The sequence below is a fragment of the Mesocricetus auratus genome, unplaced genomic scaffold, assembly GCF_017639785.1.
Source record: "Mesocricetus auratus isolate SY011 unplaced genomic scaffold, BCM_Maur_2.0 Super-Scaffold_100003, whole genome shotgun sequence".
In the NCBI taxonomy this organism is placed as follows: Eukaryota; Metazoa; Chordata; class Mammalia; order Rodentia; family Cricetidae; genus Mesocricetus; species Mesocricetus auratus.
In genome coordinates this window covers 118,910,350-118,928,174 of record NW_024429188.1, presented here as the reverse complement: position 1 = coordinate 118,928,174, position 17,825 = coordinate 118,910,350, and the positions used below count along the sequence as shown (strand labels likewise).

The 17,825-nt window shown below is 44.6% G+C and overlaps 1 protein-coding gene across 4 annotated transcripts in view; it reads right to left on the bottom strand.

Annotated features, from left to right (window-relative positions):
• The window catches only part of Ikbkg (inhibitor of nuclear factor kappa B kinase regulatory subunit gamma), a 35,145-nt gene that overhangs the window by 12,482 nt on the left and 4,838 nt on the right, over nucleotides 1-17,825 (bottom strand). For 2 of the 4 annotated variants that reach the window (XM_013125870.3, XM_013125871.3), the window contains 5 exons: nucleotides 17,248-17,449; nucleotides 16,063-16,274; nucleotides 7,727-7,845; nucleotides 4,451-4,603; nucleotides 3,620-3,695 (listed from right to left, as the gene is read on the bottom strand). In XM_013125870.3, coding sequence (XP_012981324.1) covers nucleotides 3,620-3,695; nucleotides 4,451-4,603; nucleotides 7,727-7,845; nucleotides 16,063-16,274; nucleotides 17,248-17,434 — 747 coding nt within the window. In that variant the 5' untranslated portion in view covers nucleotides 17,435-17,449. The remainder of the gene's footprint in view (nucleotides 1-3,619; nucleotides 3,696-4,450; nucleotides 4,604-7,726; nucleotides 7,846-16,062; nucleotides 16,275-17,247; nucleotides 17,450-17,825) is intronic. The other 2 variants (XM_040744803.1, XM_040744804.1) reach the window with 2 other exon arrangements.

Genomic DNA, 17,825 nt, shown 5'->3' with positions numbered 1-17,825 from the left:
CAGGCAGTGGTGGCACATGCCTTGAATCCCAGCACTCAGGATGCAGAGGCAGGCAAATCTCTGTGAGCTTCAGGCCAGCCTAGTCTACAAAGCTACACAGAGAAACCTTGTCTAAAAAAACAACAAATTAACTAACCAAAAGGCAGACTAATAATATCCAAATTAACAAAATCAGAAATGAAAAGGTGGACATAACAATGGATATAATCCAGAAAAATCATTCAGTCAGACTTTGAAAACCTGTACTCCACAAAATTGGAAATTTTAAAGGAAATGAATAATTTTCTGCATACATATCAATTACCAAAATTAAACCAAGAAGAGATAAGCAATTTAAATAGACCTATAACCCCTAATGAAATAGAAGCAGTCATCAAAAGTCTCCCAACCAAAAAAAGCACAGGGCTAGATGGTTTCAGTGTAGAATGCTACCAGAAATTCAAAGAGCTAATACTAGTACTCCTCAAATTGTTCCACACAATAGAAGAAGGGTTATTGCCAAAGTCTTTTACAAGGCTACAATTACCTTGGTACCCAAAGTTGGTAGCACCATTTGTAGATGAAGGTTTCTATCCTGCTAGGTCCCACCATCCTTCAGCCCCAAATATGCACACAGAGATATATTAATTATAAAACTGTTGGCTGATGGCTTAGGCTTCTTATTGGCTAACTCTGTCTTAATTATTAACCCATTTCTATTAATCTATGTATTGCCATGAGGCTGTGGCTTATCCATAACCCAGCATGGTATTCCTTCGGTAGCAAGGCATCTCTCTCTGCCTTTCTCTCCCCAGCCTTCTCCTGGTTTGATAGCACTGCCTATGCTTCCTCCCTGGCTACTGGCCAATCATTGTTTTATTCATCAACCAATAACAGAAACATATATACAGAAGGACAACCCCCATCAGGATGGTTGAGGGGGAGAGGGATGCAGTGTAAGAGCAATGAAAGAGATATCTTAATAGAGAGAGCCAATATGGGCTTTAGGGCAGATCTAGTGTAATTACCAACAATCTACAAGAAGGACCCCAACTAAGACTCCTAGCAACAGTAGATGCCTGAACAGGCCTACCCCTGTAATTAGACTGGTGAATACCCCAACTGTTATCATAGAATCTTCATGCAGTAATTGATGGAATCAGATGCAGAGATCTACAACCAAGAACCAAGCCAAGCTCCAAAAATCCAGTCGAAGAGAAGGAGGAGGGAATATATGAGCAGGGAGGTCAAGATCATGGCGGAGAAATCTATAGAGACAGCTGAACCAAGCTCATGGAAACTCACAAACTCCAGACCTACTGTGGAGACTCCAGGGGACCAAACTAGACCCTCTGTATGTGGGAGACAGTTGTGAAGCTTGGCCTATGAGAGGGGGCCCTGGCAGTAGGACCAGTATCTATCTGTGGGGCATGAGCTAGCTTGTTGGAGGCCACTCCCTATGGTGGGATGTTCAGCCTTGATACATGGGAGAGGTGTCTCGCCCTGCCCCAACCTATTGTGACAGGCTTTGTTGACTCCTCATGGGGGCCCTTACCCATGAAGAGGAGTGGACTGGGAGGGGTGAACTGGCAGAGTAGGAAAGGGGGGCAGGAGGAGAGGTGGGAGAGAGAACTGTGGTTAGAATGTAAAAGGAAATTTAAAAGAATAAATAATTTTTAAAAAACTAAAAGAGAATAGGCTAGGGAGATAGTTGAGTTAGTAAAGTACTTGTGAGGACCTGAATTCAAGCCTGAGAACCAATGTAAGAAAAAGAGCTGAACATGTACAGCTCTGGAGAAATAACACCTATCACATCATCTGACTTCCACATACATTTATGCATATGTATACACACAAAGTGGTAACTAGAAACTGCACCCAGTTTAGGCCTGATGAGGATAAACTCAAAAAATGCTCCAAATCACCCTAGAAATGTTTCTGGGGGAGGAAAGTAGAGGCTAGGAAGATGGCTCAGCAGTTAAGAACACTTGTTGCAGCCGGGTGTTGGTGGCTCACGCCTTTAATCCCAGCACTCGGGAGGCAGAGGCAGGCAGATCTCTTTGAGTTCAAGGCCAGACTGGTCTACAGAGTGAGTTCCAGAACATGAAACCAATCCCTGAGCACCTTGACTCTGAACCCAGAGCCAGTGAAAGAAATACTTTATCCCTGAGCCCAGAACCAAAGAAAAACACCCTGACTTTGAAACTAGTGCCAAAGAAACACACTTTGTCCCTAGAATCACAGCAGTGAAAGAATTTCCCCCATCCTAAAATTAGAGTCAAAAGGCTAAAAAAAAACAAAAAGCCAGTTTTCCCTGAAATCAGAACAATCTCTGCCCTTTGCCCACTAAACCTGAGCAGGAAAACTAACCAATTCCTGAGCAGAAAGACCTCTCCCTGGGAAAACTCTGCCCCCAAGAAGCCCTACATAAGCCCGTCTTCCTGTTCAGTTGTTGGCAGTCCTTTCCCATGCTGGCAGAGGCAGCCACTCTCCTAGATTACTCCTGAGCAAGGCTGAAAAGAACAAAAGAAACTTGCTGTGATATTTATTCACTTAGGGGGCTGAGCAAGTCAGTAGCAGAAAAGCAACAACTTTTTGCCAGAGCAGGAGGAGATTGCTACATTTCTGCTGGGGCTTCCCCTTTAGCAGACTGTAACCTAAGAAAGGTGGAAGAAGAAGCCATTAACTCTGCTAGGACATTCGCTTAGGGGAACAGAGCAGAGCTCAGCTGTAATGGCTCTCTCTAGGATAGGAGCAGGATTGCTATAACCTGCGAAGAGACCATCCCCACTGCATCCCAGCTTCAGGTAGCCTGGCTTCCTGAAAAGTCAGGACACTTTTCCCTCCCCACCTGAGCTGTCCTGTTGCAACTCCAGCCTCCAGAGCTGTCCTAGGTAGACTGGCTTCCCAATAAGTCAGGGCACCTTTCCCTCCAGGGCTGAGCTGTCCTGTTGAGGCTCCTCCCTCCAGAGCTATCCTATTGCAGCTCTAGGTTACCTGGCTTCCTGAGAAGTCAGGGCACCTTTCTCTCCAGGGCTGAACTGCAATATTGTGGCTCTACCCTTCCAGAGCTGTCCTACTGTGCTCTACCCCTCCAGAGTTGTCCAATTGCTGCTCCACATAGTCTGGCTTCCCAATAAGTCAGGACATCCTTGCAGCTCCAGAGTCATAATGCTCACACTCGCTTACATTTTGGTGCCAAAATCCGGCACTCACATTCACTTATACCAAGCACACACATAGTGCACATATATATGTGCAAGCAAAATACTTCTATACATTAAATAAATATAAAAAACATTTTTAGAGAAAAATAAATGTCTCTGGGACTTCCCCCTGGTTCTGATCATGAAGGAATGGCCATGCAGAGTTATCTGAAGGTCCTAGGCACAGACACCCTAGAGATGTCCTGTGGATGCATCCCATGTCCTTGTGGCCATTTCTAAACTGTCAGAGCTGCAGCCCCAATGACAGTGTCAGGCAACTTGAGAGTCCCTTCCAAAAGTTAGATGTGCTAGACCTCAAAACTCACATTACTCCCCTTCAGGTATATGAGATGTGGGGGGGGGGGGAGAAGGGAAAAGCCTTTCCCTGGACAGTGCAGGGCAGCCACACTTACTAGCTTGTGTTCTTCACTCACCTTGCTGCTCTTGATGTGGCTGTCATAGTCTTGGAAGAGCTGGTGATAGGCTGCCTGCAACTGAGCCAGCTTCCGCCTGTGCAAAAGAGGCTGTCACTGAAGAAACTGCTTTGTCACAGTACAGCCACAGCTTGCCTGATAGAGCTTCACCCTCTTCCTTCTTGTCTCATAAAAGACCTGAAATGTGGGCTTCCTGGATTACATGTAGGCTCCTGAGGCCATCAACTCTAAGGCAGGCTTTGCTGACTGCAAGGATAAACTGCAACTGATTTGACAGCTACATAGTTCATGTTTTCCTTAAAGCCAAAATCTTGGGACGTTTCTAACAAGGGCTAGGGTACAACTCAGGAGTAGAACCTTTGGCTAACACCAAACATTCCACCTCTAGCGCCAAAAAGAAAATAAATAGGAGAAATGTTTACAATAAAATGGCATCTGACTGCATTCAATACAAAACAAAGAGGCAAGGAGATTGTTCTAAATTAAAGAAAACTCAAAAGGATGCTGAACCAGATGCCAATAGCATGTTTAGAGCCTGTGCAGGCATTGTGGGCTCAGGTGAATCTTTAGGGCCAGCTTTAAGCGACCATGGCTCCTTGCTTTCCTTACACAAAGAGCATACTTCAATTGTGGTGAAAAGAACCTGTGTAGGACATATAAATAAACTATGAATTGGATGGAAAATACTTATGTTTACATATAATAGTTCACTCGGTCATTAGCAAGGCAAAGGGAGAAAGTCAGCTCTTCTATACACCAGAACTCCCCAGAAAGCAGAAAGCACCATGAGTGCTCTGGGATCTCTTAGTACCAACCCTCCCAGCCACTCACTTCTCCTCTGAAGCAGCCTGACGCTCCATTCGCAGGGCAGCCTCCACACTCTGGTTCTGCATGCGAAGCTGGTCCACCTGCACACTGTGCTGCTGTTGCAGCACCTCCCGCTCACTCTCCAGCTGTCTAACCTGCTCACTAACTGCTCGCATCCTGAAATGCAACAAAAAAGAACACACTGAGGGGGCTGGAGCAAGACAGCCTGGGGAAGGGGTCAGGTCCTAAACAGTCGATGTCTGAGAGCTGATTCTGGTAGCAGAGTAAAGGGATCATGGTTGCCAGAAGATGGAAAATAAGAAGCATCTCCTGCAACTGGCCCTGAGGTCATAAGAGTAGAAGAGCTGTCCTTGCCCCCAATCAGCTGCAACACTTGTGAGAACAGACCCTGTACCTTACCTGGGTAACACAATAGAGCCACCATTGTTGGAGGAGGTGTGGGTGAGCCAGTCCCAAAGTTGTAAGCATAGGAGAGCTGTCCCTACTACTTACATGTCATGTGGCAATGTAGGCGGTGAGAGATGCCCCCCTTCACCCCTCGCCCCTCACCACCTGCAACAGACAAAGTGAGCTGACCCTCCCCTTTACCAGCTGCAACATTCAGGAATCAGTCCCTGCCCCTTGCCTAGGCAGCACAGCAGAACCGCTTGGTAGTTAGAGGTGATGGTGACCCAGCCCCAATGTTATGAGCAAAAGAGAGCTGCCCCTATTACTTATCTGACATGTGGTAGCCCCACATCCCACCCATCAACACCTGACTCATGTGGAGAAGCTGGCTCTGGGGTCATAAGAGTGAGAGAGCTGTCCTTACCCCTCACCAGCTGCAGCACTCGAGAGAGTGGCTTCCTGTACTTTGTCTGAGCAACACAACAGAGCTGGCCCTAATGGTGCCAGTGTGGGAGAACCAACCCTAAGGGCATGGACTGGTGCCACCCCTCGCTCATTGCTGCAAGAAGTGAATTAGCCAAGGGCAATGCTGGAGAGCTCACCCTAGTGATGAGGACAGAGGAGAACTGGCTGGAGGACCAACCCTATAGCTGCCCAGGCCCAGATCCAGGGTTATGAATTGACCTATCCTAACATCCACCCTATTTATGATCTGCTGGACCTGACCTGCAGAACCAAAGCTACAGCATCTCTACAACACAGGGCAACAGCAGGATATCCAGGAAGAGTCCTAGTGAGGGCCCCGTATCAATACTGTAGTAGAAACCAGAAACCTTGAACCAGACCAATGACTCTGCAGCGAACACTTACAATCAACAATATATGAACAAAGGGATTTACAGCATGACTCACTGTGTCATACTGCAGCTTCCATGACAAATTTTTTAATTTTTCCTTTTTTATTTTTTTTCTTTTCTTCTCTTAAATGTTGGGGGCATGAAGAGGCAAATGGCGGATGCAAAGGGACAGGGAAATGAATAGGATCAAGATACATGGTGTAAAAGACACAGAATAAATAAAGAGAAAAAGAAAAAAGAAGCATCTCCTGACATGTGCTTCTTATGCCCAACAGAAGACAATCATGTGCAATTGGCAAGGAGGTAGACTAGGAAGAAGATTAGGTACCTGAATCCAAGCTGCTGCTGGGACCAGGTGGAAGGAGTCCCTAGGAAGGTGCCAAAGCAGTCTGGGTAAAGGTATATTGAGAGACTTCTAGAAGCTGGAGGAAAGACTACCATCTGAGCTGGATAGCACTGACGTCAGGGATATGTAGGAACTATTGTGCTACTCACAACTTAGCTGGAGTCCCGGGCCCCCTAATTGGAGGCTCAGGTTTCCATACCTGAGTTATACAGCCTCATGGGACAGGATATAGCATCAAAGTCTCAGAGACTTCATCTCTCCCTCTATACTCTCATTAAAAAAGCTTATGTAATCTTACCTATACCACCTATGGTCCCCATATCTTCTGATCCTGGACCACAGTACCCCACAGCATCCCTTAAACCCCAGTTCCCAGGCACTAGCCTCATCACTGTGGTACATCCTTGTATGCCCATTACAAAGGCAATGATGGTCATTCCCATAGGTCTCTGAGGTAGCCTCTGACTGACGGTCACCCCAACTTTGCCTAGGCAGATCTAGACTACTGGGCCTGCTCACCTTCAGCCTTTGCTCACACTGCCCTTCCCCCACCTACCACCTCCAGTGGTATCTGAGCCCAAGTCAAACTTTCCTACCTCCTAGAGGACAGGAATCCCAACCTACTACTCCACAAACACAATGACTACCTACTGCACTGAATTGGCAGGCCCAAAGCTATCCTTCACCAAATATCTGGAGGACAGCAACAGGGCAATAAGATAGGCACAAAAGTGCCCGTGCCTGTGACCCAATGATCCCATGTGGCGACACAACTCCCTTGGCAAGGTCTAAGGCCACTGGTTGGAAAAATTAACCACTCACTCACTTTTCTGCAAAGAGTCAGAAACATGCCTGGCAGAGGATGCCAATGTGACCAACTCCCAATAGAAACATGGGGTTCAGAGTCTCTAATGAAAAATAGTTCATGGGGGCTCTGTGCTTTTCATAGGAGTGGCTGTGTAATGTATCCAGTCTTCTTTACCTAGGACTTCCTGCCTTGGTGGAATCCCACTGCATACCTTTCTGATAAACTCAGTCTGGATAGTTAGATCCTGAGTATGGTCTTAGGGGGCCCTGCAATACTTCCTAAACAATTAACTAAACCCGAGAGTAATGGTTTGAATGAAAATAGCCCCCATATGCTCATATGGAACAGTATTATTTGAAAAGATTAGGACATATGGCCTTGTTGGAGTAGGTGTGGCCTTGTTGGAGGAAGTGTGTCACTGGGGGTAGGCTTTGAGGTTTCAAATGTTAAAGCCAAGCCCAGTGACTTATTATCTCTTACTTTTGCCTTCCAATCCAGATACAGAACTCTCAGCTCCTTCTCCAGCACTATGTTTTTCTGTATGCTGCCATGCTTTCTGCCATGATGATAATGGACTGAACCTCTGAATCTAAGCAAACCCCAATTAAATGTTTTCTTTATAAGGGTTGCCGTGGTCATGGTGTCTCTTCACAGCAATAGGAACCCTAACTAAGACGCACAGTAAAGGATCAGATACTGGAAACAAAAGTGGAACTAGATTCCTGGATATCTGGCGAGGGCTCTCCCAAGGCAGCCCTGAAGGCCCCAGGGAATTTAAGAAAAGACTGTCAGTTTTTCCTCTCAGAGGGGAGAGGAACTCTTAGGGCCTCATTCAAAACTCTGGAAAGGACCTCCTGAAGTAGCTTCCCCTCCCCACTCACCTTCCCTCTAAAGTTTGCCGTTCTTTGGTGGCAGCCTCCAAGCGACTCTGGCTTTCCTGGAGTTCCCCCAACAATGATGTCACCTGGGCTTTCACAGAGGCCTTGTCCTCGGCCATCTGCTGCAAGAGAAAAGGTAATTTCCTATCAGTACTACTTTCTCCCATGATGCCCAGTTTTGGCACCCCCAAGACCTGAGGCAGCCTGCAAGCAGCTGATATACTAAGGGCTCCTCTTACCTCTCAGCATCTATAAACCTAGGTACATTGGTGCCTCATTAGCCCAATGGCTATCTGTCCTTCCCCACCCCCCATCACCAACCCTGACTTCCAGGTGGTAGTGAACCTTTCTCAGTCTCTTTGAAACTCTGTAAAAGGAGACCAGACCCAAAGACAGCAAGAAAAATAAACAACCTAGTCCATGTATACAATAGGTGAGAAGTTTCAAAAATGAGAGAAGATACTGAATTTTTTTTCAAATATTGTGAGCTGAACCAGCAAGAAGACTCATCGGGTAAAGGTACTTGCCACCAAGGCCAACAACCTGATTTTGATCTTCAAAACCTACATGGTGGAAGGTGGAAGGAGTGCTGGGGTATTAAGCCATACTCAGCTCAGCCAAACTTTAAGGTTAGCCAAACTTAACATGCCTTTAAACAGCTTAAGATCACAATCCTGGAATGTCCCAGACCCCTTCCTCATTCCTACTTGAAAACACTCAGAGTTGTTAAAGGAACAAACTATTCTGACCAACACTTGATATATGCTGGAAGGCTAGTAAGTACTACCAGCCATGACTCCTTCCTGTATCCCTCTCAAGGTCCACATATTTCCTATGATCCTAATGCTGTCTCAAGAAACATGAGTGCTACTCCTTTGAAATGGAATCATCAGAAAGGATAGGACTCAGAGTACTAGTCTGCTGGTATGGTAAAAACATATTTGATTTGTACAAGCTCATAAACACTGGCCTCATCACATTGACACTAATACCCTTTGTCATTCACTTGAGCTCCTTCCCCTGCCCAAATCCTTCATTTTCTTTCTATCTCTATTTCTGTCCTTACCTTATTTTTTGAAGTACTAAAAACTGAACTCAAGGCCTTTCACATGCAAAGTATATACTCTTATTATTGAACCACACTCTGGTCCCTACTGACGTTTCAAAATTCCCAGTCATTGGGTGGAAAGATGAATGGCTCAGTGGCTAAGAGTACTTGCAGCTCTTTAAAAGATCAGAGTTCAGTTTCTAGCACCACGAATTCCACTTTGAAGGGATTTGACACTTTCTTCTAGCCTCCAAGGGCAACTGCATACGTGTTTCATACACATACACAAACATTCAAACACAAAAATAAATAAATCTTAAATGAAACAATAGCCAGGCGTTGGTGGCACACGCCTTTAATTCCAGCACTCGGGAGGCAGAGGCAGGTGGATCTCTGTGAGTTAGAGACCAGCCTGGTCTACAGAGTGAGTTCCAGGACAGCCTCCAAAGCCACAGAGAAATCCTATCTCGAAAAAAAAAAATGAAACAATAGGTACCACTACAGCTCCCACTCTGGCAGGAGCCAACAAACCCCAGCATTCTGGTCTCCTTCTCCACGCACGGGACCAGGAATAGGTTCAAGAAGAGAACTAACAAAGTATTGGACTTGCTTGCACCCACCGAAAGGGAACCCTGGTCCCCTACCCACCAGGAAAAGATATAGAAAAAGGTGAAGAAACCCAACTCAAAGGGGGTAGAAAACATGTTCAACAAAATCATAGAAGAAAACTTTTCCAACCTAAAGAAAGACATGCCAATGAAGGTACAAGAAGCTTGCAGAACGCCAAATAGAGTGGACCACACAAAAAAAAAATCCCCTCGCCACATAATAATCAAGACCCCAAAAATACAGAATGAAGAAAGAACATTAAGAGCAGCTAAGGAAAAAGGTCAAGTAATATATAAAGGCAAACCTATCAGAATTACACCTGACTTCTCCATGGAAACTCTGAAAGCCAGAAGGTCCTGGATAGATATTCTACCAACACTAAGAGACCATGGATGCCAGCCCAGACTACTATACCCAGCAAAGCTTTCAATCACTATAGATGGAAAAAACAAGATATTCCATGACAAAACTAGATTCAAACAATACATATCCACTAACCCAGCCCTACAGAAAGTTCTGGAAGGAAAACTCCAACCTAAGGAAGTTAACTACAACCAAAAAACATAAGCAATAGATAATCCCACTTTACCAACAGCCAAAAGAAAAAGAGGTGGAAATATACATACAATTCCAACAACAACAACCACTCCAAAACAAACAAGAATGAGCAATCAATGGTATTAATATCCCTCGATATTAATGGTCTTAACTCACCCATAAAACAAGTACAAAAAAATTGGAATAACTCCACGTATCTTATCAGACCACCATGTTTTAAAGTTAGAATTAACAACAACACAAATTGCAGAAACCCTACAAACTCATGGAAATTGAATAATGTGCAATTGTACCATTCCTGGGTAAAAGAAGAAATTTAAAAAAATTAAAGACTTCCTAGAATTCAATGAGAATGAAGACACAACATACCCAAACTTATGGGAACTTATGGGACTCTGAAAGCAGTGCTGAGAGGAAAGTTCATAGCACTAAGTGCCCACATGAAGAAACTAGATAACAGTCACACTAGAGAATTAATAGCACAGCTGAATGTTCTAGAACAAAAAGAAGCAAACTCACCCAGGAGGAGCAGATGCCAGGAAATAATTAAATTGAGGTCTAAAATCAATAAAGTAGAAACTAAGAAAACAATACAACGAATCAATGTAATGAAAAGTTGGTTCTTTGAGAAAATCAACAAGGTAGACAAACCTTTTATCCAAACTTACCAAACGACAGAGTGTGAACATACAAATTAACAAAATCAGAAATGAAAAGGGGGACATAACAACAGACACTGAAGAAATCCAGAGAATCATCAGGTCATACTTTGAAAACCTGTACTCCACAAAATTCGAAAATTTAAAGGAAACTGACAATTTTTTGGATAAATATCAGTTGCCAAAATTAAATCAAGAACAGATAAGCCATTTAAATAGACCTATAACCCCTAAGGAAATAGAAGCAGTCATCAAAAGTCTCCCAACCAAAAAATGCCCAGGTTCAGATGGCCTCAGTGCAGAATTCTACCAGAAATTCAAAGAACAGCTTATACCAATCATCCTCAAAGTATTCCACACAATAGAAGCAAAAGAGTCTTTGCCAAACATTTTACAAGGCTTCAATGAACTTGTCACACAAAGACACAACTAAGAAAGAGAACTTCAGACCAATATCCCTCATGAACATTGATGCAAAAATACTCAATAAAATACTTGTAAATCGGATCCAAGAACACAGCAGAAAAAGCATCCTTCATGATCAAGTAGGTTTCTTCCCAGGGTTGCAGGGATGGATCAACATAGAAAATCCATCAATGTAATCCACCATATAAACAAACTGCAAAACAAAAATCACATGATCATCTCACTAGATGCTGAAAAAGCCTTTGACAAAATCCAGTACCCCTTCATGATAAAGGTCTTGGAGAGATCAGGAATAACAGGAACATACCTAAACATAATAAAAGCTATATACAGCAAACCAACAGCCAACATCAAACTAAATGGACAGAAACTCAACGTGATTCCGCTAAAATCAGGAAGAAGACAAGGCTGTCCACTCTCTCCATAACCTCTTCAATATTGTACTTGAAGTTCTACCAGAGCAATAAGAAAACAAAAGGAGATCAAGTGGATACAAATTGGAAAGGAAGAGGTCAAACTGTCACTATTTGCAGACGATATGATAGTTTACGTAAGTGACCCAAAAATATCTACCAGAGAACTCCTACAGATGACAAATACCTTCATCAAAGTGGCAGGATACAAGATCAACTCAAAAAAAATCAGTAACCCTACTATATACAGACGATAAAAAGTCTGAGAAAGAAATCAGAGAAACATCACCCTTTACAATTGCCACAACAACATAAAATACCATGGGGTAACCAAACAAATGAAAGACCTGTATCACAAGAACTTTGAGTCTTTAAAGAAAGAAATTAAAGAAGACACCAGAAAATGGAAAGATCTTCCATGCTCTTGGAAAGGCAGGAACAACATAGCAAAAACTGGCAATCTTGCCAAAAGCAATCTACAGATTTAATGCAATCTCAGCACAATTCCTCACAGACTTCGAAAGAACAATTCTCAACTTTATATGGAAAAACAAAAGACCCAGGGTAGCCAAAACAACCCTGTACAACAAAGCAATGTCCAGAGGCATCAACATCCATGACTTCAAGCTCTATTATAGAGCTATAGTCCTAAAAACAGCTTGATATTGGTACAAAAATAGACAGGTAGACCAATGGAATCGAATTAAACACCCTAATATTAACCCACACACATACAAACACCTCATTTTTTACAAAGACTCTAAAACTATACAATGGAAAAAACAAAGCACCTTCAACAAATGGTGCTGGCATAACTGGAGGCTGGCATGTAGAAGAATGTGGATCGATCCATGTCTATCATCATGCACAAAACTTAAGTCCAAATGGATCAAAGACCTCAACATAAATCCAGCCACACTGAACCTCTCAGAAGAGAAAGTGGATGGTACCCTAGAACGAATTGGTACAGGAGACAGCTTCCTGAACATAACACCAGTAGCATAAACACTGAGATCGACAATTAATAAATGGGACCTCCTGAAACTGAGAAGCTTCTGTAAGGCAAAGGACACAGTCAACAAGACAAAAAGGCAGCCCACAGAATGGGAAAAGTTATTTACTAACTCTACATCTGACAGAGGGCTGATCTCCAAAACACCAAAGGATCCAATTTAAAAGTGGGGTACATAACTAAATAGAGAATTCTCAATAGAGGAGTATAAAATGGCTGAGAGACACTTAAGAAAGTAAGTACTCAACATCTCTAGCCATCAGGGAAATGCAAATCAAAACAACTCTGAGATACCATCTTACTCCTGTCAGAATGGCTAAAATCAAAAACACCAATGACAGTTTATGCTGGAGAGGATGTGGAGAAAGGGGAACACTCCTCCACCCCTGGTGGGAATGCCAATTCGTACAGCAACTTTGAAAAAAAGTGTGAAGATTCCTCCGGAAAATGGGAATCAGTCTACCACAAGACCCAGCAATTCCACTCTTAGGCATATACCCAAAAGATGCACATTCGTACAACAAGGATGTCTGTTCCACTATGTTCATAGCAGCATTATTTGTAATAGCCAGAACCCGGAAGAAACCTAGATGCCCCTCAACTGAAGAGTGGATAGAGAAAATGTGGTACATTTACACAATGTAGTACTATTCAGTGCTAGAAAACAATGGAATCTTGAAATTTGCAGGTAAATAGACGACACTAGAAGAAACCATCCTGAGTGAGGTAACCCAGTCACAAAAAGACAAACATGGTATGTACTCACTCATATGGATTTTAGATATGGATCAGGGGAGTGCCAACCTACAATTCCACTGTCAAAGAGTCTGGGAAACAGGAAGGACCCCAAGAGAGATATGAATGGTACCCCAAATAAAGGAAATGAGGCAAAATTTCCTGAGCAGATGCGAGCATGGGAGGAGGGGAGAGGGAGCTGGGGAAAAAGTGAACGGGAGAAGTGGAGGGGAGAGGAAGACATGGGGGAACAGAATTTTGAGTCGGGGAAAGAATAGAGGAGAGCAGGATGAGAGACACCACAATAGAGGGAGTCATTATAGGTTTGAGGAGAGATCTGGCACTAGTGAGATTTCCAGAGATCTACAAGGATGACACCAACTGGCAAACTAAGCAACAGTGGAGAGACTATCTTAAATGCCCCTCCTTGATAATGAGTTTGATGACTTCCTTATATGGCATCCTAGAACCTTCATCCACTGACTGATGGAAGCAGAGGCAGATACCCACAGCTAAACACTGAACTGAACTGGAACCCAGTGACAGAGAGGGAGGAGTGATGAGCAAAGGGGTCAAGACCAGGCTGATGAAACCCAGAGAAACAGCTGACCTGAATAAGGGGGGAGATCTTGGACCCCAGACTGATGGCTGAGAGGCCAGCACGGGACTGATCCAGACCCCCTAAATTCGGGTGTCAGTGAGGAGGCCTAGGCAATCTATGGGGCCTTGGGCAGTAGATCAGTATTTATCCCTGGCATACAAATGGACTCTGGGGACCCATCCCACAATGAGGGATGCTCTCTCAGCCTGGACATGTGGGGGAGGGCCTAGGCCCTGCCCTAAAAGAAATGACAGACTCTGGAGATTCCCATGGAGGGCCTCACCCTCCCTGGGGAATGGAGTGGGGACTGGGTGGGGGACTGGGGGGGATGGGGGCCGGGGGAGGATAGGAGGGATAGAGATCTGGGATTGACATGTGAAGCAAGCTTGTTTCTAATTTAAGTAAAAAAATATTTAAAAAATGATAAAATATCCAGTCTTCTGTGCAGATCACCAGAGCTCAGTTAGCTCTTTCCCTCTCATTGCTATCAGTTACTGAACAAAATCTGATTTCATAGCTTTAACAACTGTCCACCTTTATGTTTTTGGGGTTTTTTTGTTTTTTGTTTTTTTTTGTTTTGTTTGTTTGTTTGTTTTTACGAGACAGGGTTTCTCTGTATTGTTTTGGAGGCTATTGGTCCAGCCTGGCCTGGAACTCACAGAGATCCGCCTGCCTCTGCCTCCCGAGTGCTGGGATTAAAGGCGTGCGCCACCACCGCCCAGTGCCACCTTTATGTGTTACATTAGTATCCTTATAAAAAGATGAGGGCGCCTCGGGTGGTGGCGCACGCCTTTAATCCCAGCACTCGGGAGGCAGAGGCAGGCGGATCTCTGTGAGTTCCAGGCCAGGCTGGACCAATAGCCTCCAAAACAATACAGAGAAACCCTGTCTCGTAAAAACCAAAAAAAAAAAAAAAGAGATGAGGGTTGTGAGACAGCTCAAGGGGTAGCAGGTAAAGATGCCTGCCATGCAGTCTGACAACCTGAGTTTAATGCCTGGGACGTACATGGTAGAAAGAGAAAACTGACTCCTGCAAGTTGTCCTCTGACCTATATATGCACACCATGGCATAAGCATGCCCATATGCATGAGTGCATGCACAGACAGACAGACAGACAGACAGACAGACAGACACACACACACACACACACACACACACACACACTACACAAAATAAAATGTAATAATTTTAAGAGAAGAGACAGAGGAAAAAGGCCATGTGATAAGAGGGCTGGGGAGCCCCAAGGATTGTCAAAACTGGTAATACACTTGAAGAAGTACCTGGAATAGCCCTTGTGAGAAGTATCTAGAATAGCTCTTGTGAGGAACCACCTGCCCATACCTCCATCTCCGATCTCTGACTTCCAAAACTGGGGACAATCTCTGTTGTCTAAGCCCCCAGTATGTGGTACCCTGCAGTTGTCTCCACAGATAGGAACCAAATGCTTTGACCAGGCACTCCCAGCAGCATTGTAAACTTAGCCTTAGACTGTTAAAACCTGACTATGGCAGCTCCTCCCTACCCTTTCTCCCCAGATTAACCCTCCTAGGTGGCACAATACCTGTTTATCTACTATCACTACGGTCCTGAAACCAGCCAGTCCAAAAAGGCCCTGAAATATCCTCTCATCCCACACTAAGCACGCCATCCTTTGGAGATAGTGCAATACAAGGTCAACTTAAAGCCTGGGACCGCATACTTTCTCCAAATGTGCCTGGAGATCATCTCTGAGCTCCCTGAGAAATCCTGCCCGATGAAAGTCCCTTGGTTTATCAGGGGTCTAGTGTCCTACCAGGTTGTCTGGGCTGATGGCAAGGTGTGAGGGCCTTGAGATATATGGTATAGTACCAGCTGAACTTCAGGGTGGCTAGGACCTGAGCAAGCTAGGTCAGGTGCCCAAGCACTCTGTGTCTTCACAAATGAGCCCAGTATAAACCCTGGTTCCCAAGACATAGACATGCTTCCTGGGTGACATTGCTCCATGTACACTACCCCCACTGCTCATACCAAAAGCACTGCTTCCTGTGAAGCTCACATCTGGACTCTACTGGCTCCTGCCCTACATGTCTTGTACCTTGATGATTTTAATGCGGACCTTTTCACTGCAATAAACTAACAGTGAGTGTGATGACTTCTTTTGGTTCTGAAAGTATTCTAAGCAATCAAGCTGGAAGAGGTCTTTGGGGAGACCCCAACAACATGCCTCCTATGAAAAAATCAATGTCATTATGGCCTTCAAACACAGGTGGGCAGAAGGGCTGCCCACCCACCAGCTACCTGTTGGCATTTCTTCAGGTGCTCCAAATCCTTTAAGACCTGTTCCCTCTGCCTCTGTAGGTCAAGCTTCTCCAAGCTCAGTCTCTCCACCAGCTTCCTGGCTTCCTGGAATTTGCACATGAGGAACTCCTTCTCCTTCCGTTGGCTGACCTGAAAATGCAGCAGCTCCTTACAGCGTTCCCTTAGCATCTGATTGCTCTGCCGGATGGCATCTGGGGACAGGGAAGACAGCAAAGTAGATGTGGGTCCCAACAGCAAGGCACCCCCGTGTAATACTAGGCAGCCTTTCTCAAAGAAGTCAAACCAATTTCCAGCCAATTCCACTGATGACATGGCCCCAAGTGTCTGCAATGCATTACTAAACACATCATTCTCACTTGAAGGGATACAACAAATGCAACTTTCTTTTTATGTGTTTCATTTATATTCTGGTCAGTTGGGGGTAATTCCTACCCTGGAGCACTCAGTTCTAGTCCTCCCAGGACTAGAGCGCCCTAAACATGCCTCAGACTTGAGGAAGTAGGGAGATAGTCCCCAAGGCAAATTTCATTGTGTAGTTCCTGGCTACAGCCTAGGAGCACAGAAGGTGCAGATGGGACAAGTTAGTAGTATCTCTGACTTTCATCATCTTCAGCTGTTTATTCAAGAACAGTTAATGCCCACCTTACAAATTGAGGGTGACATGAGGAAGGAGACAGGGTGCTAGTACAGAAGATACAGTCAATAGCCTGTTCTCACCAGAGCTGACCACCCTCTTCCAAGAGCAGGTCACACTATATCTTAGGAAAAAACACTCTCTCTCCCAAGGAAAACCATATTCCCTCCCACCTAAAAACTTGCTGTGTCCTGAGAAAGATCAAGCCTACTACCATTGATCCCTATACCCCACTTTCCTCCCTACCCACCAAGGCTTCTCAGTTTGTCCTCTTTCCCCCTTCCCCTTTCCTTTCCCTGGTGCTGGCCCTGAACCACATTTTTTTCCTATATGTGAATCTTCACAGAGAACCCCACCTGATACCAAGCAGGAAGATAGCTAAGTTTGAAATGCTGGCTGGTTCCTAAGAACACCATAACCTCATTCATACCCTACCAATAATGAGGTACAGGTGAAAGTAAGTTTGTCCTTGGTGTGTCAGGCCCCTCCTGACTTTTTACTCCATGCCTCCCTCACACTGAAATCATCACCTCGGAGCTCTTGGTTCTCTTCCAGGCAGCGCTGGAAGGTCTCAGGAGTACCCTGCTCTGAAGGCAGCTGTAACATTGCCGGCTTCCCCAAAGAAGATTCTTCACCCTGCATGTCCTGGTCCCCTGCTGGGCCACCACTGGGCTGCACCATTTCACTCAACTGGTTCTTCCAGAGGTGCCTGCTCATCCAACAAGACAGTGTCTAGAAGAAAAAGACAGTAGGAGTGCATGACACAGAGCAGAGTTCTATCAACCAGCAAAAGGCATTCGATCTACACAGAAGCCCTATACTTCATTCATACCAAAAGGCTGTACATTTTATCTGTTGGAACCAGATACAAAAGTGGAGTTTTGGTCTGAGACATAGCAAATATTACCATTCCAATGAGAGAGTTATTTGTGGAAGGAAATGACAGCATACTGGGAATTCTATCTCCTCACTTAATATAATAGAATGGTTGATATATGCATGTCCTAATTCCTGAAACTCAAAGACCTCCTCTCAGTGGAACTAGCCACACTCTTCCAAGAGCAGGCCACATTCCATCTTAGGAAAAAAACTCTCTCTCTCCCAAGGA